We start from the raw sequence: 26,390 nt of genomic DNA on the forward strand, positions 1-26,390 counted from the left end.
ATCCACTATAAACCCCAGAACCTTTTTCATTAGTAGCCTAGCTAGTTAATCCCCGTTTTGTAGTTGTGCATTTGATTTTTCCTTCCTAAGTGCAGAACTTTGCTCTTGTCTTCCTTGGATTTCATCTTGTTGATTTCAGACCAATTCTCTAATTTGTCATGGTCATTTTGAATTCTAAGTCTGCCCTTCAAAGTGTTTATAGCTGTCCCACTCAGTTTGGCATCCTCTTCAAATTTCATAAGCATACTCAACACTCCATTATCCAAGTCGTTAATAAAAATATTGAATGGTACCAGACCCAGACAGAATCCTGCAGGACCTTGGGTGGCAGATAGCATTTGTGCAAAATCAGGAAGGGGGTGGGGGATAATAGGCACCTATATCAGAGAAAGCCCCGAATATCAAGACCGTCCCTATAAAATTGGGACACCTGGTCAACCTAGTGGGACCCCACTAAATACATCTTTTGAGTTTGACAGCAAACCATTGATAACTATCATCTTTCAACCAGTTATGGCTCCTCTTTATAGTAATTTAATCTAGACCACATTTCCCTAGTTTTGCTTATGATAATGTCACGTGGGACTGTGACAGAAGCCTTAGATGTCTATAGCTTCTCCCCATCCACTAGGCCAATAATCCTGTCAAAGAAGGAAACTAGGCTGGTTTGGCATGATTTGTTCTTGACAAATCCATGCTGCTATTACTTATCACCCTATTATCCTCTAGGTGCTTACAAATGCTTAATAATTTGTTCCAGTATTTTTCCAGGTATCCAAGTTAGGCTGATTGTTCTATAATTCCCCAGGTCCTCGTTGCTCCCCTTTTTAAAGACAGGTACTATGTTTGCCCTTCTCTAGTCCTCTCGGTCCTCACCAGTACTCCATGAGTTCCTGAAATAATTGCTAATGGTTCCAGGATTGCATCAGCTAGCACCCTTAAGTAATTTAGGATGAACTTCATCAGGCCTTGCCAACTTGAATACATCAAACATACCTGAACATTCTTTAACCTATTCTTTCCCTATTTTAGCTTGCGTTCCTTCTCCCTTGTTGTTAATCTTAGCTGAGTATCTGGTCACCATTAACCTTGAAGACTGAACGAAGTGTGTTAGACATTATGGACCAGACTCCAATTTTGAATCCACAATTTTGCCGTTACAATTAACTGCATGCAAAAGTAACAAAATTTAGATGTCACGCTCTGTAATCAAAACAGATAGGTGCTGAAATGTTCCCGTTAACTGTGGGCATATAACCAGGGGCTAAGTAGAGACCACTTAAAAACCTTAATAATATAGCTCAGAATCAATATGGTACAATAAACCTTTACTGATCATAGTGAAAACAAACTTCTTAAATGCAAAAAGAATTTTTTCACCTTAAAGGATTTTGCTCAAATTTCCAACAAAAACTCACCAGTGGGCAGAAACACTGAAGGCTTCTACCTCAGAAGTTAATATTTCAAAGCTATGAATGTATGAAAACAGGAAGTTACAATGGAAACTTTTTGCCTTTTTAATTACAGCATTCAGCACAAAAAAATACTGTAATACACCTAAACACTTATATTCACTTCTCTGAAAACACAGCACATCTAGGCACTCAGTGTAGAGCAGTGTATACAATGATGTAATTTTGCTACAACACATGTTCAACAAGTGCCAGGATGTTTAAACAGCTCTTTCCATAAATATTAGCATTAGTCAGCATATGAAAAGTTTAAAAATTAATAGATAAACTTGATTTTAAAGCAGAGTTCATTTTCAGGTATTTGAGGTGTTAACAGTAAAAATGTAATGTTAAAAACATTACAAATTTGAGTTTTGACCCGATGGTGTTACTTTAGCTACCATAGTGGATCACCTGTCTAACCGATCTTGGGGCAGAACTTACCTAAAGTGCTACCTTTTGGACTTTTTAAATTCCTATTGAAGTGGCAAAGGGATCTCTCCATCAGATGGGGAGATGAGAGAAGAATGGAAGTAGAGAGCTGGATTTCTCATGTGGCATATGGTCACTGTATACAAAGGACAGCTCAGTTAAAAGAAAGGTAAGCCTGACTGGCAGTTGTGAAAGAAACACAGAGGTTGCATCTACATAGGAAAATTGGATACACACTTTCTAACAATGGTGCAGCTACACAAGTAATAGCAGCTGTGTGTCATGCATGCTGAAAATGCCTGAGCCTGGTTTCCGGTAACCTTGCACCACTGGTAATGTCAGTGCAGCTGCACCATTGCTGGAAAGTGGATATGCAATTTTCTTGTATAGTTGCAATCAGAAAGCAAGAAATACAGAGAAGAGTGCTTAGGAAGCTGAAACAACAGCTGCTGGTGTCCGGAGAACTACTGTTGCTAAGGTAGTAAGAAGAGCTGCCAAATGATAGATTCTTTTACCAAGTTACAGAAGACAAGAAAAAGAGCGAGCGAGAGAGTGCAAGAAATAGGCAGAAAAAGAAACATTACTTAATGGCAATTCTGTATGTTGCAGTTACATCTTCCCCCATTATACATACACACACAGAGTGATACATCTCCATAAACCAGGGAGAAAGGATTGTCACTCAGAGTAGACATATAGATATTTTTGCCCTCCCACTTCCATTTCTTCCTGATGCCAAGAAATTTTCCAAGCTAATCAATTAAAACCAGCTACCCAAATGAACCACACAGGGGACTGGGAATTTTTATGGGGGAAGATGACAACTATGGCAAATAGAACACTGGTAAATAACTTCAACTTATAATGCTTTTCCTCTCATCCTATACATTATTGTATATACCCATGAGGAAACCATTTCTGTAATCCGTGAACTAGGTTGAATCACAAGAAAACAACCCAAAGAAATTGTGTGGTTCCAAATGATAAAATAAAACAAGCACCCCAAAATCTAAAGACAAGTTCTTAAAGTGTGAGAGCCAATTCAGGTAAGCCTCTTGTATCTAGGAACTAATTCTAGATTAACGAAATCAACGTCCCTAAAAAAATGTAAATAAGGATAATTTTTACCCAAACAAAAGACAAACACACTAAAACTTATTAGTTCTCCAACTCAATCTGACAGAAGAAAAGGCCAGCTAAAAAAGTTTATTTAAAAGTTAAAACACTTGCTAAACACTAAAGATGTTAAATGAGGGCCCAAGGGACTAGTATCATCAAAACCAAGTTTTCAGAGCATAAAGGCCCCAAATAGCCCAATGGGCTCATAAATAAGATCTGTTTTACAGACTTCCGTAGCGGAGGAAAAAAACACAGAAGGTTGATGCTTAGACTCAAAGATGTCAAAACCAAGGCATCTCTTTAATTGATCAGCTAATTCATTCAAATTATATGCAAAGAACCATGGTCCATCTCAATGCAAACTAAACCTATTTCCCCAATACCTCACTGACTTGAGGCCTACAATCAAGTGGAAACTCACCCTACAGTTCCCAAGCAGATTTCTACAAAATATCATTCTTCCACGGATCACCTGTGCAACTGTAGGATACAGTACTTGTACTGAGACACAAGGACCAGAGTAAACTGCATAGATCATAATATGCTAACTATACGGTTGTCTGCTCAACATCATAATTAAGAGAAAACGTAAAGATCTTTGACTTGAACAGCACTGTACACAAGGTCTCAGGGGAGTACCTCCTAAGCTGGTCTGTCTTCTGGGTCAGTTCATATCCTCATAATTCCCCAAAATGGAAAGCCAAAATACTTTCAAAAATCCAGTAAGCAATATCACTGGGACTACTATTAATATTTAAACCCGGCCTTCCTACAATGTTTTATGAGAATACTTAAACAAGGTCCTGCCTCCAGGAGCTTACCCCAGCTTACAGTTGTATTCAAACACACACGATATAAAGGTAAAAAGAAATAGGTGCACAGTCTATGAAGATCAACAGAGAAAGACTTCATGAAAAAGCCATGACGAAGCAGAAGGAGGCAGCACCAGCAGCAGGATCTTTCAGTACATAACACCACATCAGCAGGAGGTACTCTTTGAAGGGGAACTACACTAGCACATTCCACTGGTGGAGCCACCTCTAGTCTTATGGAACCCAAACTGGATAACATAGTCAAAGCCTCCCTTATGGTCATGCAATGAAAATGTGCCCATGCACAAGTATATTCAGACTACTAACATATAGTAATTTTATGAAAAACATTAACAAATGGAGCCCCACAATACACTGTGAGATAGAAAAGTAGTATTTACAGATGAGGAAACAGATGCCACAAGACTAGCTTTCCTACAGCTCCGGAGTGAGTTAATGGAAGAGCTGGGATTTGAACTCAAGAGTTCCTGGTTCCCAGTCATTTACTTAAGGCTCACTAGCCAATGAAGCCTGTCAGGCTAATGTAACCATCTTAGCTGCACATTGCATAAGCTGCTAAGGATCCAAAGTAAAATAATAATTGTTTTTTCTAATTTTATTTTACACAGATGCAGGATGGCATTTACCTTTCTTTAAGGAAAATATTTTGAGAACTAAATGGGTTACACAGTCTTCTTTTAAATAGAAGATATGAAAAAGGCACAAAATAGGTGTTATCGCACATTTGTCCACAGAGATTCAGTGGGCAATTGTGTTCTCTATGTACATACACAAAAAGCAGAAGTGGATCACCAAAAAGCCTCCACTAGCTGTTCAGTGGCTTGCTGTTATACCACAACATGTATCATGGACATTACCTTTCCGATGACAATATGTGAGAAAGATAAAGAAAGATCTATAGTTTGCTACCCATTGCTCCTACAACTGCTGGGACATCAGCCAAATTATTTTTGGAAATATCATTATAATAATTTCTGGATTTTTATGTGACAGGAGAACCGCCTGCTAGAGACATAAACTGACATGTGGTCTGGTTCATGGCAGGATTTTGTGTACTGAAAACTTGTGATAATATGCTGCACAAATTTATCCTGGGCTTTTTGTTTTGTTTGCTGCTTGCCATTAGCATTACTAACATCACTGCAGTGACTGATTTGCTAGAGCAAACAGGGCTCTAGCCCTGTTTCAGTTTATTTTGAGAATAGCCCCAAGCAGAGAATTACATACATATCATCCTAATTTCTCAATTGGTGCTGTTTTTCTCTCTTCTTATTTCCAATTTTTTCAATAAAAATGCTTTATTAAAACCAACAGGACAACAGATTTGCTCTCGTGTTATAATGTCATCATACACATCTTGTATCTTATCTTTATTTAGCTATATGTCTCTTTGCTTCCTTTGTAATATCTATATGAACTCAGAACAAAACTATATATAAATTATCTAACCAAAACCACAATACACATCAGTTTCATTTAAAGTACTGAAATCTTGAATTTCATAATAGAGTTTCTTGTCTCTGCAATGTCTCTCTCAGCATCCAGAACATGTAGTCTGCCCTCAAGAGTGGAAGAAAAATATGGGTAGTCAGTCAACAGGACCATGGGCTCCTTTACATGGAAGTATAAAGCACTTACTCCTGGGGAAATTCTGTGCCACTGCGCACATGCAGAATTCATACTCAGTGCAGAATTTTTTTCCCCACAGAAAATACATTCTACCAGAGAAGTGCTGCAGTTCTGTCCTTCACCCACCAGGAGCTGCTGTGGCACCAGAACAGCCAGCAGCCGGCTGCGTTCATCAGAGCACCATGTCTGCCGGAGCCACGTTAGGACAGACAGAGTGGGGCACACAGGGCTGCTGGGGGGAGGTGAGGGGGACACAGACTAGGGTTCAGAAGGGCTAGTTGGGGGAACAGACTGGGGCACGGGCTCAGGAGCTAGTGGGGTGACAGCACTGAGCCAGGGGTTGAATGGGAAGGGTGCTGCAAGGCCACATGGGGACAGGGGGGTGCAGGGACACATGGGGATGGGGCAGATGTACCTGACTGAATAGGAGAGGCTTGGGGTCAGCCAGGGTCTGCATGGGGGAGGCTTCCCAACTCCCTAACAATCCCTCCTCTCTCCCTGCCCCAAAATCTGTTCCGTATGTCTCCCACCCACATCCAAAAACCCTCCAAGTTCATGCTCAGGCTCCTTCCCTCTCCCTCAGCTCTTCTGTTACCCCAACTCCCCCAGGCCTTTGCACTGCTTCTGAGGGGTGCAGAAAATATTTTTCTGTATTGTTGCTTAAATGAATTACTCAAAGTTCTGTATTAATATGCCTAGTAAGGAATCTATTTAAAAAAAATATTACGTGAATTTTTTTTGTCTGTACTGTTACAGACATACTTGCTGACAGATATTTTAAAATAAATTACCAAAATAATTGAAACTGGTGTGATTATATTGTGTTATTTTGACAAATAAAATAAGCAGAATTTTAAAATATTGTGTGCTGAAGTTTTAATTTTTTGGTACAGAATTTTTAAATTTTTTTGGTGCAGAAGTCCCCCAAGAATAAGCCATATAGGAAGGAACTCCAAAGGCAACTGTAAAACCAATTTGCTAGGGAAACATAGTAGAATCATAGAATATCAGGGTTGGAAGGGACCCCAGAAGGTCATCTAGTCCAACCCCCTGCACAAAGCAGGTAAAAACAGGGTTTCAATAACTAGAGAGTTTACGCCTTCAACATACTGAACTGAGGTTATAATGACTAAAAGAGCAACTTTCACCATCAACAGATGCAGGGAGAGTTTTCATGCATGTACTCACAGACTGAATAATAGAAGGCAAGTACTACTGAAGGATGATGTTCTGAAAACTGGTCTCTTTAAGGACTTGAAAAACTTGGAGCCATCAAACTTCAGAATGCAGTTATGGATAAAACCTGAATTCAAAGGCAGGAAGTGAATATGGCTAAATTTATCTCAAAGATTTGTTGTAGTGAACAACTGGTGAATGTGATACCTCTTAATGCACCCCCAACAGAAAAGGTCATACATAATCTTCATTAAGCTTCTTGGTTGAGGGACTGTAACTACTTAGACAATGCATTTATAGCCTCGGGGGAGAAGCCTTCTTCTGTAACTGCTTTGTTCATCTTCCAGACCAGGGGGCTTAGTGGGATTGGACTGAGGAAGAGAACTGGCCTCTGGAGAAGTATATCAGGACAGCCTGAGAGGCCCATGTATGTTCCATAGGAGGGTCAAGGAGCTTGAAGGTCAGGGCATCTGAGCCCATCTGAGAGTAAAAAGGATGGAAACTGCCCTGTCCACTTGGAATTTGCATAGTATCCATGGAATCAAAGGCAGCAGGGGCAATATATAACCAAATTCCTTCCCCCAGTGTCAGCTGAAGGCACCCAAACCAAGGGATCTATGGTCCAAAATCATAATCAAGGAACCTTGGCATAGGATCTGCAGGCAAACTAATACACCAAGGGAGTTGGAAAGACTTTGAAAAGGTACCAGAGTGGGTGTTAAAGAATCTTGAGAAATCTTCATGATGGCACAATTACGGAGACTTACAGTCTTGGTAGCTAAATGGGGAGTGCTGTGGAAGATCAACTATAAGAGCACTCCAGAGAGCCTTCTGCACAAAGAGTAGGGAGTGTAGAAAAGAAAGGCACAAAAGAAAATTTGTGGGAAACCTGCCAGTGAAAATGGAGACGGGGAGTGATTAACCTCATCCAGTGGCCTGAAAGGAATACAAAAGCTCTTAATTAACCAACAGAGACCTGAACTCCTGTCCAAGGCAGAAAATCTGAGCTGCTGGCTGCCACTAAAGGTCAAAGGAAAGAAGATGAACCCCCTACCAGTGACCAAGAGACAACGAGAAGCTCTAATTGAGCCAACAGACAGAGTGAACCTGGGTCAGAGCAGAAAATCAGAGGGACAGCCCACCACTGATTAGGGGAGTGGGCATCCAGTGACTGAGAAACAAACAGAAATTTCTATTCACCAGAAAGTCCTGGAATCCTGGCTCCTACATCCACAGCTGGTGAGAGAAGACACAAAGTCAACTGCAGGGAAGGGAGAAACAGAGTAGGAGCATCTGAGGAGCTAGAGGCAGCTAACACGTCTGGCTTTGCGAAATGATTGCTGAACTGCATCATACACTCATGTTTTAATCCCCAAGGAAAGACTAGACCGGAGCATTGTATTCATGGTTGCTGAGACACAACTGAAAGCAGACAGGATCTCACAGTATGCATGTTGTGCTGCAGGCTAGCATCAGCACTTAATGCTACTAAGAGCCATCTTCAGTACAGACCTGCCAGTTAGGGTCAAGATAGAGGAATTTTAGAAGACAGGAAATGTGGGAGACAACCATTGCCCCAGTTCACTGGGTCCTTGGCACATGAAGGGTCCATGTTATGCTTTTCTTTGGATTTCTTAAGGGGGGGGTCCTATTTTTCATCCTGAGGAGAAGGCAGTTGCCCTGGGAGGTTTTCACTAGGAAAAAAAAAGGATACATAGGCTGGCAGTCCACACATCAACTATCCAACAGACAGCAAAAAGGGAAACCCTATATAGGGGTTGAGCCATTGTGTTGTGGGACAACAAAGACCTGCATCCAACTACCAAGGAGGGGATGAAGAGAGGGAAGAAAAAGGGCTCCAAACAGGAGTATTACAATTGGCACTGGGAAACAAGAGAGAGCAGAAGCAGCTGAAGGGGCCACCAGTGTTAGGCTGTAATGACTGAATGGAATCTGAAGTAGAAGCAGCACTGAACTCAAAAACAACACTTGAATTCAACCCACCACAGACCAGTAGGCTGGAATCAAATCCATGCAGGAAGAGAGAATAAGGAGTCTGAAAAGCAAAGCCATGTTCCTTCTGAAGAATAGCAGCTTGCAGGATCACCTGAAGGGTTCTCTCTGATAGTCTACCTGCCACATGGGCCTGCATAATCAGGATAGGAATGTCTGGTGGATGCTCTTCAACCTTCTTTTTGGCACTGGGAACATGCACAGTCTAAGATCACCAGACAGTACTCTGTTTGGCCTTCTTAGTTGGGTCCTTCCTGTTCTTATCTCTCTTCTTCCTCTTCTTTTTCTTGAAGTTGTCCTTGCTCTTCTCTTCTAATCTCCTTGAGGAAGAGCTAGAGCAATGGTCTCCAACATTTTTATGCCCAAGTTCTCTTTTTGAATGTAAGGGCAACCCAGGATCTACCTTGCTCCTTCCCTGAGGCAACGCCCCATCCCCAAAGCCCCGCCCACTCCATCCCCCCTCTCTCTGTCCCTTGCTCTCCCCCACCCTCATTCACTTTCACTGGGCTGGGGTAGGGGGTTGGCAGGGGGTGTGGGCTCTGGGATGAGGGGTTCGCAGTGTGGAAGAGGGATCTGGGCTGAGCCTGGGGCAGGGGGTTGGGGTGCAGGAGGGGGTGTGAGGTGCTGGCTTTGGAGTGGAGACCAGGGCTGAGGCTGGGATGCAGGAGGAGGTATGGGGTGCTGGCTCTAAGAGGGTGATCAGAGCTGGGGCAGGGGTTTGGGGTGCAGGAGGGGTTATGGGGTGCTGCTGGCTCTGTGAGGGGGGTCAAGGCTGGGGTAGGGGCTTGGGATTCAGGAAGGGGAATGGGGTGCTGGCTCTGGGATGGGCAGCCTCCCACTGGGAGGCACTTACCTCTGTCAGTGACACAGCGAGGCTAAGACAGGCTCCCTGCCTGCCGCGGCCCCATGCCACTCCCAGAGGGGCCCAACACCCCCCTGTGGACCCCAGGGGGAGCGGGGGCACGTGGCTCTTTGAGCTGCCCCTCTCTGTAGGCACCATCCCCAAAGCTCCCATTGGCCACAGTTCCCCATTCCTGGCCAATGGGAGCTGCGGGGGCAGTGCTTGCAGGCAGGAGCAGAGTGTGGACACCCCTGCCCCTGCCCCCAGGGGCCACAGAGGCATGCTGGCCGCTTCCAGGAGTGGCATGGGGTCGCGGCAGGCAGGGAGCCTGCCTTAGTGGTAGGCAGCCCCACTGTGCCACCTCGGCCAGAGATCATGATCGACTGGGAGAGTCCCCAGGATCGATCAGTTGATCGCGATCTACGGGTTGGTGACCACTGTGCTAGAGGTAAAAGAGCTGCATTTAAGAGCTGAGGCTCTATACTGCTAGGAGAGAAAGCAAAGCACACTGAAAGGTCTAAGGTAAGGGAAGTGGAGTTTGCTTTATATATCCTTGGCTTTTCCCTAGTCTTTGCCTCCTTGCTTCCTGGTAGAATCAGACTGGTTGTCTGGAATCCTCCTCAAAAAGGGAGAAAAAGGAGTACAGATAGCAAACATTTTACTTTTTAAAAGCCACAACAAGACTGAATAGAAATCATCAGCCCCATTACTGTCTGTCATATTACTGTGCAACCAAAGGCCAAATTAGAAAAGTGGAAAAAACAGATACACTTTCAAAAGCATTTAATATTTCAATGAAATTAAAATGTACCTCAGGTTCAATGATCGTGATGGAGCTGAAAGCCCTTTATCCTTTTGAGAATATGAATATATATATATATATATATATATATATATATATATATATATGCCTTCTTTAGCATTCATTGGGCTGGCAGTCTGGAAAATGTTAGTGTCCTAGTGGTTAAAAAGCACTTACAATACTGGCAGTTCAAACTAGCGTCATATTGGTTCACTTGACAGCCCTTTAACTTTGCTATAGCTCCAGGGAAAAAAACAGCCTTTTCAGAAAGACTCCTGTAGGGTTCTAAACCTTGTGAAGTATTCATTCATTTAAAATAAATATAGAAAAAATATTTGAGAGTGCAAAAAAAATCTTCATTGCTTATTATCTTTAATGCTATTTATTCCTCTGCCTTTAATTATACTACAAAGTAGTAATTCAAAGTAGTTATATTATAATTACATTTTAGAAATTACACATACTTTACAAAACAACAATATTTTTCCTTAATCATAGAAATGTAGGGATGGAAGTGACCTCAACAGATAATGTATTCCATCCCATGGCACTGAGCCATGAACCCCTGACATGTGTTTGTCTAATCTGATGGTAATTCCATAACCTCCTTTGGTAGCTTATTACAAAACTTAAGTGTCAGTATATCTGGAAAGATTTCCTTAATACTTTACCTAAATCTCCTGTGCTACAGATTAAGCCAATTAATTCTTGTCCGATCTTCTGCGGACATAGAGAACAATCGATCACCACTCTCCTTATAACAGCCCTTAATATATATGAAGATTGTTATCAGGTCTCCCCCTCAGTCATCTTTTTTCAAGACTAAATGTGCCCATTTTTCTAACGTCTCCTCATGATCGGGTTTTCTAAACCATTTATCATTTTTGTTGCTCTCCTCTAGATTCTCTCCAATTTATCCATATTTGTCTTAAAGTGTGGACACAGTACTCCAGCTGAGGCCTCACCAGCACCAAGCAGAGTGGGACAATCACCTCCCATGTCTTACATATGACACTCCTGTTAATACACCCCAGAAAGACATTAGCCTTTTTCATAACTGCATCACACTGTTGGCTCATATTCAATTTGTGACCCACTATAACCCCAAGATCCTTTTCATCAGTGCTACTGCCTAGCCAGTTATTCCCCACTTTGTAGTTGTGTTTTTGATTTTTTCTTCCTAGGTGCAGTACTTTGCTCTTCTCGTTCTTGAATTTTATTTTGCAGGTTTCAGACCAATTCTCCAATTTGTCAAGTCATTTTGCGGAATTCTAATACTGTCCTCCAAAGTGCTTGCAACCTCTTCCAGCATGGTGTCACCTGTAATTTTTATAAGCGTACTCTCTACTCCATTATACAAGTCACTAATGAAAATATTGAACTGCTCTTGACCCAAGATGGACCCCGGTGGGGTCCCACTAGATGAATTCTCTCAGTTTGACAGCAGATCATTGATAACTACTCTGAGTATGGTTTTTCAAGCAGTTGTGCACCCACTTTAGAATAATTTCATCTAGATCACATTTCCCTAGTTTGCTTATGAGCATATCATGTGGGACTGTGTCAAAAGCCTTATTAAAAAGGAGATACAGCTACTGCTTTCCCCCAGCCGCTAGGCCAGTAACCTCGTAAAAGAAGAAAATTAGGCTGGTTTAGCAGGATTTGTTCTTGACAAATCCACGTTAGCTATTACTTATTACCCTATTATCCTCTAAATGCTCACAAATGGATTGTTTAATGATTTGTTCCAGTATCTTTCCACGTATTGAAGGTAGGCTGACTGGTCTATCATTCCCCGGGTCCTCTTTGTTGCCTTTTTAAAGATAGGTACTATGTTTGCCCATCTCCACTTCTCTGGGACCCCGCCCATCCTCTGAGAGTTCTCGAAGATAATCACTAACAGTTCCTAGATTGCTTTGGCTAGTTCCTTAAGTACCCTTAAGTGAATTCTGAACCAAACTAGGCATTGAACACCTCAGCCTTCTTGATATCATCCATTATTAGCTCTCCTTTCCCGCTAAGTAGTGGACCAACACTTCCCTTTGTCTTTCTCTTAATGTATTTATAGACCTTCTTCTTATTGCCTGTTATTGTAACGCCGACAGACCCTGGTCGTTGGCAGGCGGGATCGAACCGGGGACCTCTGGAGCTTAGTGCATGAGCCTCTACAGCATAAGCCAAAAGCCAACTGTCTGTTAGCCAAGGCTGTTGAGCAGACTCATTTAACTCTCTGTCTAAGTGGTCTCAGTGCCACTAGAAGGGACAGAACACCACACCCAGGTGTGTGGGCTACATTATGTCCTTTGCTAGGTGTAACTCATCTTGTGTCTTAGCTTTTCTCATTTTGTCCCTACATGCTTGTATTATTCTATTGTACTCAATTGTAGCAATTTGTTCATGTTTCCACTTTTGGTAGGATTCCTTTTTGACTTTCAGGTTATTAAAGAGCTTCTAATGGAGTCATAGTAGCTTCTTAGTTTTCTTTCTATCTTTCCTTCACATAAGATTAGTTTGCGGTTGTGCCTTTAATATTATCTCTTTGAGAATCTGCCAGCTCTCCTGAACTTCTTTCTTAACAATCACAACATAATCCAGAGTGTATGTTGTGTAATACTGTTATAATTAGGTGACTGATGGCACTTACTGTGAGCTTCAAGCCTAACAAACCATACATTAAGGCCATATCATAGTTACACTTTAACATAAATCCAATTATGTCCTATTACTTACTCAAAAATTGCATTTGGTTAACCAATACTGACTTATATGGCTAGAAGGCCATGTCTTACTGTTATCTTTGACTAACTGTAGCTGAACACCTTTGAGGGTTGTTACTGGGAAAGATCCTTTTTTAGCCTAATCTTGCTCTCACTGAAGTCAATGATAAAATAATCACTGACTACAATAGGATCAGTTATGAGGGTCCATGATAACTCCTATGCCTTCCTTATTCTTGATATCAAGTTTCCAGAAATTTTTGCCCCTTGAAGGGACAGAATTCCCAGTAGGAGGGGGAAAACAAGTATAAAGTGGAAATCAATAAGTGGGAGGCAATGATGAAAGGTGGTTGGGATGATAGAGGCAGAAGAAACAGCTCCTCCACACACGGCTGCTATATCTTCAAGCATGCTAACTGTGCTGTTCACGTCTGATGCTAACTTTACTGTTCATTCAATCAGTAATGTTAAGGCAGAGACATTGATGTTGTAAATTTGGAAAAGCCAAAAGTGTTCTTGCCTGTTATCTACCTGTTTTGTGGAGGCTTACGTCTCTACAACTGTCAGTCAGCACCTTTCAGGAGCACTAAATTAATTTACAAGATAACAAAAGAAAACAAAAGGTTCAGAGCAGTTTGTGTAATACAAGGTTGATCAAGAAATAAGGCTTTTTTGTTTCATTTTAAATTTGAAAATGTGGTTCTGTTTCATCTATAAAAACTGTAAGCAAATGACATTTTAGTTTAAAATGAATTGTAAAGTTAATAGCACAATGTACTTACTTAGACTACTCAGTTGTCTAATTATATTTGCCAAGGAAATATTGGTGACACATTCCAGTTCATTCTTGATGCCTCTGGGCAGTGCTGTGTGACACAGGTGCCTGGGGTCTATGTTTCTTTTCACTAATGGCATTTTGAGATATCAGAGGGCTAGCACACCTGTGAAGAAATTAAACAGAAGCATTATTATAGTTTTTCTTAATTATTTTGGTTCAGATCATTACATCCAATCAAGTCATTAACACTGGCAAGATTAAAATACCTTCACATTTAGGTGAAGAAGGGATTTCTTTGGCCTGAAAGGTTAGTTACATGAACCTGTATATTTGAGCCTGATTTTCAAACTTGTGAACTTTTATCTGACTACTGTGTCAATGATACTATGAACATTTTCAAAAAGAAAAGGAGTACTTGTGGCACCTTAGAGACTAGACTTAGAGACCTTTACTTTTTGCGAATACAGACTAACACGGCTGCTACTCTGAAACCTATGAACATTTTGTTACTATTCATGTTTTTCTGAAAAAGATGGAAAACCCTCTTTCGTACTGTAATTGTATCTTTCTCGACACACTAGTTCCTTACGCGGTCCCAGGCAAAATCCAATGGGAAAATCCTCTTGATTTATGGGAGGAAGTCATACTCCCCTTTTCAAATCAGAGCAGTGGCTGTGTTAGCCTGTATCAGCAAAAATCACAGTGGAGTGAATTGGCCTCATTAGCACTGACCCCCCACTTGGTAAGGCAACTCCGATCTTTTCATGTGCTGTACTATTTATACTGCTTACTGTATTTTTTACTCCATGCATCTGATTAAGTGGATTTTAGCCCTTGAAAGCTTATGCCCAAATAAATTTGTTAGTCTTTAAGGTGCCACAAGGACTCCTCATTGTTTTCTCAAATCAAACTCCCTTCCTATTGAGACAGACACAGCGCTCATATCATTCAGTCTGGAAGGCAGGTATGAGAAGCAAACTTCTGAATTGCTGACTCCGTTGGGAAATTTGAAGTTAAGTTAAAAAAAATTAAGCATTGTATTTTAAACCCTAAATCAGAACTTTGTAATTTTTACATGCGTTTTGCATTATGTCTACAACAGTCTCATAACGCTGTTTTAAATTAAAACTATTTACAACTGTAATTCTATTTTTGTTTGGGAATTTCTTGAAAATTTGGGGAAATTCCGCCCCCCCCCCCTTAATGAATGAAAACTTGATATAGAAGGAGTCACTACAATTTGGAGAAAAAAAGTTCCAGTTTATGAGGGAATCAGACCCCTTACTGAATGATTAGCTGCACTGGGCACTTGCACTTGCAACAAAAAAGAAATTTTACAGCCGAACCTGCCCACTTGCTGAGGCAACTGAGAGAAAGGCAAGAAAACCTGTCCTGCCAAGGACAATCTGGCAGAGAAGGAAAAATTCCTTTGAAGCCACAAAAAGATGATTAGGCATAACTACAACAAGGCCTCAAAACCCAGTCCTTCTCTGATCCCCAAGGGTGTTTTACTTCCTGGCAGGTGGAAGACTTTATAAGTCCCTCCCATTGGGTATGTTGAAGTCAACAGGCTCCCCTCCCTTCATCAAGCCCATGAGGAGGTAGAAGGCCCATGAGTAAGGGAAGGGTGTGTGTACAATCCTTAAAGGGGCAAAGGGCTTTCTTTTCTATGTCAGCCCACACAAAGCCTCACATCTCTGAGGCTGTGGGCGAGGCAGGGGGTGGTACAGGTCTATATGGAGGATTATGTGGAACTGATCTATCCCATGTTCTTTATAAAGACCTGGTGGACAGGTCTCTCACCAATGCCAGCGTGCAAAGGGAATGGGACCAGGTTCTGCCTCCTCCCCACCCCATTTGGAGTAGTGTTTACCCTGAGTTTCCTCAAATACAGAGACTGGGATTGTGACTGACCCTTATATGTGATGCCTGGAGAAAGAAGGCTCCTTGAAAACTCCTCTGTCACCTTCATATTGCATAAAGGCTAGTCACAATGTGATCCGTTATGTATTGAGTTGATAGTCTTTAAGTGCTATGCTTTCATTACAATAGCTATTAAATTCTGACAGATATCACCAATTTTTTTAAGCAGTGAAAATGCGTTGGATCTGATTTTTCCTTGTTTAATTCCTACCCCACGGTATAATGGCACTGGTGAAAAAAGTGAACACATTTTAAAAAGTACCAATTTAATGCGATTTGAATGAACTACCTTTGAAAAGTGAGATAGTTACTTAATCCACTATGTTACATGCAGGCACAGATGCATCCTCTGTCCTCTAAAAGCCTTCAGCAGCTAACTTTTCTTCCTCATTCTTACCTTTTTCAAATGCCTCTGGCAGCTCCAGAGGAACCTGCCTGTGGCACTTCTGCCCTGCACATGCACAACATCGCCAATAGGAGCAACTCTGTCAAAATGACAAGGATTATGTCAGTTTCATTCTGCTCCTAATGCTGAGGGAACACTTTGGGGAGCCCCCCAACTCATTGCTTTATAAAACACTTTGGGATGGTCTGAAAGCTGCCAACATATGAAACCCAAAGTCTCTTCTATGAAAATAGGGTGTGTGTGGAATTTTTAGGAATCTCCCCTCCCTCTCCCAAACCACTCCCAGAACACCGGGAGTTTAGCAAAAGAAATACAACTTTTACCAGAAATTGCAACTTTTAGTGATTAACTTAACTTTCAGTCACAGATGGGGGACACCATTTTGAAGAGCGCCCTGCCCTGCCCCCCGCGTGACCTTGCGCACATCATGCATGCAATATCACACAGGCGGGGGCAGGGTGGTGCACTCTTCAAAATGGCATTCACCATCTGAAACTGGACAAAACCACATCTTGTTTTGTCTTGTACCAGACCTAGGACAAACTTTAAAAAAAGCAGGACCGTCCGGCTTAAAACTGGGCGAATGGCTTGCCTATCATGAGCACAGGCACAGGCATTGTTTTCCCTTGCAGAACTGGCCTACAGAATTATTTCAGAAGTGCAAGGAGTGTGGGAAAATGTTAAATTCTGCAATCTTGTGACAAATATAAACCCCAATTGTCAGGATAATAGGTCACATTTCCTATCAGGGGCAGTCAGACAGGAAGATCAGAAGGATGGCAAATGTACATATAACTGAGAAAAAACCCAAATGCTCCACCTTTGCTGCTGACTTGCTGCCCACAAAACTAACTGGTATTTAATCTACATTTCAGTCTTATTCTTGGAAAGCTTGTAGAATCTTCTAGATCAAGAGGACTTTTAAAAAGTTACTTCTCATTAAGTTCCATTTGGGGACTATCAACCTTGACAATATTTCCTTAATGTTAAGGGACGTCATGTATCTATGTCCCTACACAGTGTGCTGAAAATGTAGCACTGAATGTTCTTGCTTTAAAGGATTTAAATCAGACTTATATTTTCTTTAATATATTTTTGTGCCTTAATATTGCCATGATTCTTCCTACCTATGTTTTAAAATACGCAGTCCAGTAATGCTTTGTACAGCCCCAATTTTCACTCAATCGTTCTTTGACTGCTAGCAGAATGTTACACTTCAAAGTTTGTGACAGTCAGATTTAATATAGATTTTTTTAAAAATAGCAATAGAGTACATAACAGTCATTGTGTCTGCCTACACAGTCACACACTACCAGTACCCAACTCATTGCTTTATACAGCATTTTGGGATATTCTGAAAGTTGCTAGCATATGAAACCTAAAGTCTCTTCTATTAAAACAGTGGAAGTTTTAGGAATCTACTCCCCTCCCCACAAAAAAACCCAAAAGATTATCATCCATGGCTTAGTAAAAGAAATATAAAGTTTCACCAAAAATTGCAAGTTTTAGTGATTAACTTAACTTTCAAAATATTCTACTATATTTTACAGGAAACTTAGCAGCCATGGATTTATTATGTAATGTTGATATCACAGCCTCAGATTTAGGGACAAATTCTGATATCTTGCCAGAGCAGCTCCACAGTGGTAGCAACAAGATTTCAGAGGAGAAGGCTAGTGTGTGAACACCTAATTATGATGCTTAGTACCAACCTATCACTGAAGTTATATAATATTTACAGTTTGGAGACACCGGCATTATACTAGGTCACTCAAATTGTGCGTGTGTAATTTAGTAGTGTGTTAACTACATTTAAAAGTTAAAATGATGTGTCTAATAAACCAGTACTGGGCTCATGTCCTATAACGGCATATTACTTCAACTAGTGTTACTAGGAGATTTATACTTTAAATTCCTGTGCATGCAAGTGTATAAGCTTGAACAGAAGCTGCTTCCCCGCTATGCCGCCTATGGGGACTTGGGGATTTCCAGACCACTGGATTTGTGCTTATACAGGTGGGAAGAGAAGGCTACTCCTTAAGTATAAGTTAAACTTCTCCCTTCTGTGCAGACCTATTAGGAACACATGTTGAGCACAAACTCCTAATGGGCAGGACTTGTGGAAGATCAACTTTGCATTGACTTCACCTTCACACCCCATCTCATGACTACGATGGGCTTCTACAGTGTGAAGAATTCTGCAAGATGAAAGACTTTGCACTGGCCCTCTGTAAACAGTAAATGCTGAGATATGTGCTGAATGTCCTTCTTACCCTTGCTATTAAGATGGAGTGTTCAGCACAAAGCTCTCCAATTTTTTGTTAATAACACCTGCAAATGCTTCAGATGAGATAAATAGCATCCACACTTTGCCAACATCCACACTTTTGTTAAGTGGGAATGCTATTTGTTGCTGTTCTCTTAGACTATTTTCTGACTTGCAAGTCTAAATATGGTTAAGTTTTTAAAAAAAATCCATAATTAAAAAGGTTTTTCTCTCTTTTCATTTCTGGATTTTTGTATCTTAAACCGGCATAAATGAGCTTCAATTTGTTATGCAATAATTGGTTTTTAATCATATCATCTTATTCAAATTCTCGTCTGCACCTACTTTTATGTTATCTACAATGTAAAACTGTTATTTGTGACTTTAAAGATTAATACTTCTTTTAACGCAGAAACAAAAATAACCAACTATCAGCTTCCAACAAACTTACCCATATTTAATTAACAAAGATGTATAGATTTACTTGGTGTCTAGCTTGATAATAGCTGCAATTTATTTTTGTCTAAGAAAATTAACTATTTTACAGACCGATTCCTAGAAAGACCTTTCACAGGGTGAAGCACTTATTACCTTCAGTAGCAGAACTATTGAAGACAGTAAGGCACTAAGCCTGTAGCGTATCTGGCCCTTTGACATCTCGCCCACCCCCTGCATCACACATGACCACCCCTCACTGTTTTTTCAATAAGCTAAGTTACATGTTGTGTTAAATACCAGAGGTCAATAGAGAGTAACACTTCAATTTTTAAAATTCATTTGCTTTCAATTAAATATTTTAAGCAAATTTTGAAATTAAGAATATGTATTTAGCTATTTTTCAGTAAAATAGTACGTACAAATATTTTCCTAAAGGTAAAAAACACCGAAGTTACAACAAATAGAATTCTTAATTTAAACCAAAGTAACTAAAATGTATTCAAATAACAGGATACTCAAAATAGAATGAAAGAATAGCAAACGTTACATTGCATTATTTAATTGATATTTCATATTTTGTTATAATAATGCTTCTAGATATTTTTAATATGAACTTCTCTCCATTTCATATTTGCTGAAGGAATTTCTTTGCTGGCCTACAATACATTAAGTGTACAAGATGATGAAAAGGTTAGAGACTAGATAAGCCAATAGCATTATAAAACTTCATGGCCAAATGAAAATATTAAAGGCAGAAAATGGTAAAACACGTTTTATTCAGATATTGAAGATATCACACTAAACTATAGTAGAAACACATAAAAGACCTTCCCCTTAATAGTTTACTACAAACAAATGGGATGGCTTCCAAAAATGGGCACAAGATCTAATTATATATTACTGTGGCAAGAATGAAAGAATAATTAAATTCATAATATGCCAAGCATGCATTAACACAAATATATAAGTCACATACCTAGAGATATATTGCCCATATATGCCCAGTTTTACTGTTATGGTCTTAACCAAGAAGAATCTGATGGCTCCTTGTATTCATTCTTCTACTGAAGCTTCTGAATATGTAGCATAATTTTAAAAAGATAATACACGCACAATTTTATCTGTATTATATATCTATATCTTTGTATTAGATATATGATTTAAAATTACTACACATAACATACATACACAGACTTCAAAAGAGGACAGTTGCAGAGTTTTCTGGTAACACGAATAAAAATTCTTCAGATTACACAGGGTTCATTTTCTTCTAGAGAGCCCATTCAAATAATCTGATTTCAAAACATTTTGGAAGTACCCTGGGTTCTAATTTAAGCACAGCCAAGAATTAATAAATTAATTTTTGATTACAAGTTCTTCACCCTCAAAAGGCTAAAAATGTATTAACGATATACAACTTACTATGCCATTTGAAATTGCTTTTTAAGACCTACTGTTTATCTGATGACATTTTTTCCTCACAGCATTAATCTATTCTTTCTGTTAACAGCTTCTGCATACAGTATATCACACAAAAGCCCTATGATGGATCACAACAAAAGCTCTTTGTAATCTTGACAGAGATAGATAACTAATCCAATGTTAATTTAAATCCAAAATCTCTAAAGCCAGAAATAAAGCATAACTTCTGAGGTTTTATCAAATCTATCATAATATATAATCATTGATTAAATTACATGATAACCTTATCAAAGAATTAAATTCTATGAATTAAAACACGCAACAGTTAAATTCCATAGATATTCATCTACCACTTGAAGATAGCTACCTTTCAAATGCACATGCCAATTTTACAACTTGATTCTAAAAAAAATTATCACAGAGACACAAACCTGCTCTAAAATGGGTAGCATGGTGCTGCAGTAACAATAAATATTTAAAGAAAAAGTACCTGAACTTCACAGCAGCTAATAAATGTAATGTAATTCCAGACAAAACCTGGCTGGCATAGAGAAGATATTCAGTTCCCACCTCCGCTACAACATTAAACTTCACTGTTACTCATCAACGGTGTATCAACTTTTAGAATTCTACACACACAGAAAGCACAGTCAACCTAGTCAATCACAGAACTGTAGCACTATTAATCATACCGAACACCTCCAGTCATTGGATTGCTTTGAAACGGGCTGGCTCTTGCACAAAGGAATTAGAATTCAACACACAGTGTCTTGCCTTAACAACAGAGCTATCTTTACAAAGAAAACACAGAAGCACTCACCCCCAGTGACCAAAGACTTCCCTTTTTTCCTCAGAAACGTGAAACGAACTCCCTAAACGCAGAATGATTAAGAAATAATTATTCCTTTGGTTCCAAACCATAATTGCTAAATATTAAATTATGACATGCCAGAAATGAGGGAAATGAGTGGCTACGCTGGGGGTGGAGAGAAGAGGAGGGAGGGGAAATAAGACACACAGTCTATGCAGCTCATTGCACTGACCTTACTGTTGAATCCAAGAAGGAAACTGGATGCTAATGAAATAATAAATAATGTCAGACACCCACAATAGTACTGAGGTCCAGCGTATAAAGGTCTGTGACTAGGAAACCTGACACAACATAGGAGCTAATTATGTAGTTGCTCTATATTAATCCACAAGTGACGTACAATTGTTTTAATTATTACAACCATAGCTTCAGACACATTTGACTAAACAGTGGACAGTGTCATAAAATTACTTTTTTAAAGCTTTTTGTGGCTGGATAGTTTTAAGTTTCTTATGCTAAACACAAAAGACATAGCTTAACCAGACATTTGAAAAAGGGGATCAATCATTCTTTGCAATATTAAAATAAATCATAGTTCTACATAACAGCCTTTTAGCTTTCCGAAGTAAGTTTTATACTAAGGTCCCAAAACAGACACTTTGAATTTGCTAAATATTTACAGGATTTTAATTTGATGATTACTGCTAACTTTTTTTCCAGTTTTAAAGAAGAGTTAAGATATGTCACAAATTGAGTCAGACAGGCAGTAATGATCAGCTCATTATTACTAGCTGAGCTCCTTTCTATATAGATTTCTTTCCTTGCAAACAACAAAATTCCTCAGAAGGCGGGCTTGTTGCACAAGCCTGCCAATATCCATAAATAACATGCTGCCTTGTCTACTGAAGCCTTTTTTCTGTATAATGGTGACTCACATTTTAGTGTTATTTAAAGTGTCTGTTTGAACAGTGTTCTGTTGAAAAAAAAAGTTATCTAAATTGATAGAAAAGGTTGTTTACTTTCAAGCAGAGATTTATTAAAAGCTCTGAAAAGACTTACCTTTTGTAATTGTTGTTCTTCGAGATGCGTTGCTCATGTCCATTCCATTGTAGGTGTATGCGCTCACCACACGCACTGGTGTCGGAAGTTTTTCCCTCAGTGGTATCCTTAGGGGACCAGCTCTGGCACCCTCTGGAGTGGCACGCGTATGCGTCGGTATAAGGGGTGCCCCTGGCTTCCCTCTCCTGCAGTTCCTTCTTGCTGGAACTCCAACAGAGGGGAAGGAGGGTGAGTCATAGAATGGACATGAGCAACACATCTCGAAGAACAGCAGTTATGAAAGGTTACCATCTTTTCTTCTTCAAGTGCTTGCTCATGTCCATTTCATTGTAGGTGACTCTCAAGCAGTACCATCGGAGGCGAATAGGAGTTCACGGACGTGTCGATTGTAACACAGCTCTGCCAAATCCAACATCATCTCTGGCTTGCTGGGTGATGGCGTAATGCATTGTGAATGTGTGTACCGAAGACCACGTTGCGGCCTTGCAGATGTCCTGGATAGGGATGTGCCCGGGAGGAGGATATCCTGGTTGAAATGGAAGTGCAAAACCACGTTTTGCAGGAATGCCAGATGGGGCCACAGCTGGACCTTGTCCTTGTAAAATAACGTGTTCCGGGGGCTCCAAAGTGAGGACTTTAATTTTGGAGACATGTCTAGCCCAGGTAATAGCTACCAGGAATGCAACCTTCCACGACAAGTGGGAAAGGAAACAAGAAGCCATAGGCTCAAAGGGTTGACCCGTGAGCCTGGAGAGGACTAGGTTGAGGTCCCATTGGGGAACTGGGTCCCAGACCGGTGGAAAGAGTCTTTCAAGGCCTTTCAGGAACCTGATTGACATCTTATGTGAGAACACCGATCTATCCTGGATGCGAGGATGGAAGGCTGATATGGCTATCAGATGCATCTTGATCGAAGAGAAGGCGAGACTTTGGTTCCTTAAGTGAAGCAGATAATCCTGGATGGATTGGAGAGACGACTGGGTAAGGGAGATATTCCGCTCTGACGCCCAGCAGGAGAAATGCTTCCACTTTACCAGGTAAGTTGCTCTGGTGGAGGGCTTTCTGCTCTCCAAGAGAACCTGCCGTATCTGACTAGAGCAGGCTTGCTCCCCTGGATTCAGCCACACAGCATCCAAGCTGTGAGATGGAGAGAGGCACGGTTTGGATGCAGGAGTCAACTGTGATCCTGCAAGAGTAGGTCTGGGCAGCTGGGAAATGGCCACAGGGCTGCAACAGCCAGGTCCTTCAGCATGCTGAACCAATGCTGGCAAGGCCATGCTGGGGCAATCATAATGACCCGTGCCTTGTCCCTCGTGATTTCTGAGAGGACTTTGCTGATGAGCGGAATTGGCGGGAAGGCATACATCAGGTCCCTGGACCAAGACAAGAGAAAGGCATTGGATAGTGAGCCTCTGCCGAGGCCTTGGGGAGAACAAAACTGATGACACTTTCTGTTCTGTATGTTGGCAAACAGGTCCACTCGGGGAGCTCCCCACTTCTGGAAAAGGATTCTGAAAACCTCCAAGTGAAGGGACCACTCGTGGTGAGAGAAGAAATACCTGCTGAGGTGATCGGCTAGCATGTTCCGGATGCCGGAGAGGTGCAATGCTTCCAGGTGGATTGCATACTGGATGCAGAAGTCCCACAGATGGAGGGCCTCCTGGCACAAAGCCGATGATTGAGCTCCTCCCTGCCTGTTGACATAGAACATGGAGGCCATGTTGTCTACCAACACCGGCACCACCTGGCCAGACTGTTGCAGAAGGAAGACACCACAAGCCAGAAGGATGGCCTGGAGCTCCCTGATGTTTATATGCAACATGAGCTCCTTTTAAGACCATAACCCTTGAGTCTGCAGTGTACCGAGATGCGCTCCCCAACCGAGGTCGGACGCATCCAAAATTAGGGAGACCGTGGGTTGCAGGCTCGGGAATGGCACACCTTCCAACACCAGGATGGGGTCGGACCACCATTGCAGAGAGATAAATACCTGCGGCAGGATCGTGATAAGCATGGAGCAGGTCCTCAAAGAATCAATCCTGAAGCACTTGCATGAGAGGAAAGTGATCAGGAACAGCCAGCATGGATTCACCAAGGGAAGGTCATGCCTGACTAATCTAATCGCCTTCTATGATGAGATTACTGGTTCTGTGGATGAAGGGAAAGCAGTGGATGTATTGTTTCTTGACTTTAGCAAAGCTTTTGACACGGTCTCCCACAGTATTCTTGTCAGCAAGTTAAGGAAGTATGGGCTGGATGAATGCACTACAAGGTGGGTAGAAAGCTGGCTAGATTGTCGGGCTCAACGGGTAGTGATCAATGGCTCCATGTCTAGTTGGCAGCCGGTATCAAGTGGAGTGCCCCAAGGGTCGGTCCTGGGGCCGGTTTTGTTCAATATCTTCATAAATGATCTGGAGGATGGTGTGGATTGCACTCTCAGCAAATTTGCGGATGATACTAAACTGGGAGGAGTGGTAGATACGCTGGAGGGGAGGGATAGGATACAGAAGGACCTAGACAAATTGGAGGATTGGGCCAAAAGAAATCTGATGAGGTTCAATAAGGATAAGTGCAGGGTCCTGCACTTAGGACGGAAGAACCCAATGCACAGCTACAGACTAGGGACCGAATGGCTAGGCAGCAGTTCTGCGGAAAAGGACCTAGGGGTGACAGTGGACGAGAAGCTGGATATGAGTCAGCAGTGTGCCCTTGTTGCCAAGAAGGCCAATGGCATTTTGGGATGTATAAGTAGGGGCATAGCGAGCAGATTGAGGGACGTGATCGTTCCCCTCTATTCGACATTGGTGAGGCCTCATCTGGAGTACTGTGTCCAGTTTTGGGCCCCACACTTCAAGAAGGATGTGGATAAATTGGAGAGAGTCCAGCGAAGGGCAACAAAAATGATTAGGGGTCTGGAACACATGAGTTATGAGGAGAGGCTGAGGGAGCTGGGATTGTTTAGCCTGCAGAAGAGAAGAATGAGGGGGGATCTGATAGCTGCTTTCAACTACCTGAAAGGGGGTTCCAAAGAGGATGGCTCTAGACTGTTCTCAATGGTATCAGATGACAGAACGAGGAGTAATGGTCTCAAGCTGCAGTGGGGGAGGTTTAGATTGGATATTAGGAAAAACTTTTTCACTAAGAGGGTGGTGAAACACTGGAATGCGTTACCTAGGGAGGTGGTAGAATCTCCTTCCTTAGAGGTTTTTAAGGTCAGGCTTGACAAAGCCCTGGCTGGGATGATTTAACTGGGAATTGGTCCTGCTTCGAGCAGGGGGTTGGACTAGATGACCTTCTGGGGTCCCTTCCAACCCTTATATTCTATGATTCTATGATTCTAAGCTTGTCTACGTGATGTCTGGCCGGAGAGTAGACCGACGACAGCCACATCTGGAGGGGACGCAGCCTGAGTCTCGTATGTCAGACAACGTACATGCATGCTGTCATGTGCCCCAACAGTCTGAAACAGACCTGGGCCGTGGTTAGTGGATGGGCAGTGATGCTACCAATCAGATCTGACATTGCTCTGAACCAGGCCTCTGGCAGGAATGCTCTGGCTCAGATAGAGTCGAACACCACTCCGATAAACTCTATCTATTGGACCAGGATTAACGTTGATTTTTTGTTCATTTATCAACAGGCCCAGAGCTTGACAAGTGGCTTGCAACATCTCGACATGGCACTGGACCTGGTCTCTGGAGCAGCCTTTGATGAGCCCGTTATCGAGGTACAGGTAAATCTGGATACCCCGACCTCTGAGGTAGGCCGCCACCACCAACATGCATTTCGTAAACACTCTTGGCATCGTTGCTAGGCCAAAAGGAAGCACTGCAAATTGGTAGTGGGCTGTCCCAACTACGAAACGTAGGAATCATCTGTGTCTATGAAATACTGATATACGAAAATAAGCCTCTTTCAGGTCGAGGGTGGCGTACCAGTCTCCCGGATCCAGGGAAGGAATGATGGAGGACAAGGAGACCATGCGGAACTTCTACTTCTTGAGATACTTGTTGATGCTCTGCAGGTCCAGGATGGGGTGGAGAGACAGCCTTGGCTTTTGAGAATCCGTATCTTGGCCATTTCACTGCCAAATATTAAAATCATAATGGCCAAGTGATGGTTGGCCACTCTGAGCAGGAGGCTGGACGTAGAATAACTTTTTCTACCAAAGAGATGGAGCCTCTTTGCCTCCTTGTTCTTAGGTGTTGATCCCAGTTGGCCCTGTCTATCGTGCTCGTTGGCTGCTAACACAACCAGTGAGCTTGGGGCAGTGT

General features: G+C 41.6%; 1 protein-coding gene across 13 annotated transcripts in view; it reads right to left on the reverse strand.

The window, feature by feature from the left end:
• WASF1 (WASP family member 1) overlaps positions 1-26,390 on the reverse strand; it is a 201,203-nt gene that overhangs the window by 49,585 nt on the left and 125,228 nt on the right. For 3 of the 13 annotated variants that reach the window (XM_048844802.2, XM_048844797.2, XM_048844804.2), the window contains one exon: positions 13,796-13,954. The exons of 1 other annotated variant lie outside the window; for it this stretch is intronic. In XM_048844802.2, the coding sequence (XP_048700759.1) occupies positions 13,796-13,928 (133 nt within the window). In that variant the 5' untranslated portion in view covers positions 13,929-13,954. Of the gene's footprint in view, positions 1-13,795; positions 13,955-16,111; positions 16,200-19,800; positions 19,898-20,736; positions 20,887-21,066; positions 21,209-26,390 lie in introns of those variants that run through there. 9 more of the 13 variants (XM_048844799.2, XM_048844796.2, XM_048844800.2 and 6 more) reach the window with 9 other exon arrangements.

Source organism: Caretta caretta, chromosome 3 (genome assembly GCF_965140235.1).
Source record: "Caretta caretta isolate rCarCar2 chromosome 3, rCarCar1.hap1, whole genome shotgun sequence".
In the NCBI taxonomy this organism is placed as follows: Eukaryota; Metazoa; Chordata; order Testudines; family Cheloniidae; genus Caretta; species Caretta caretta.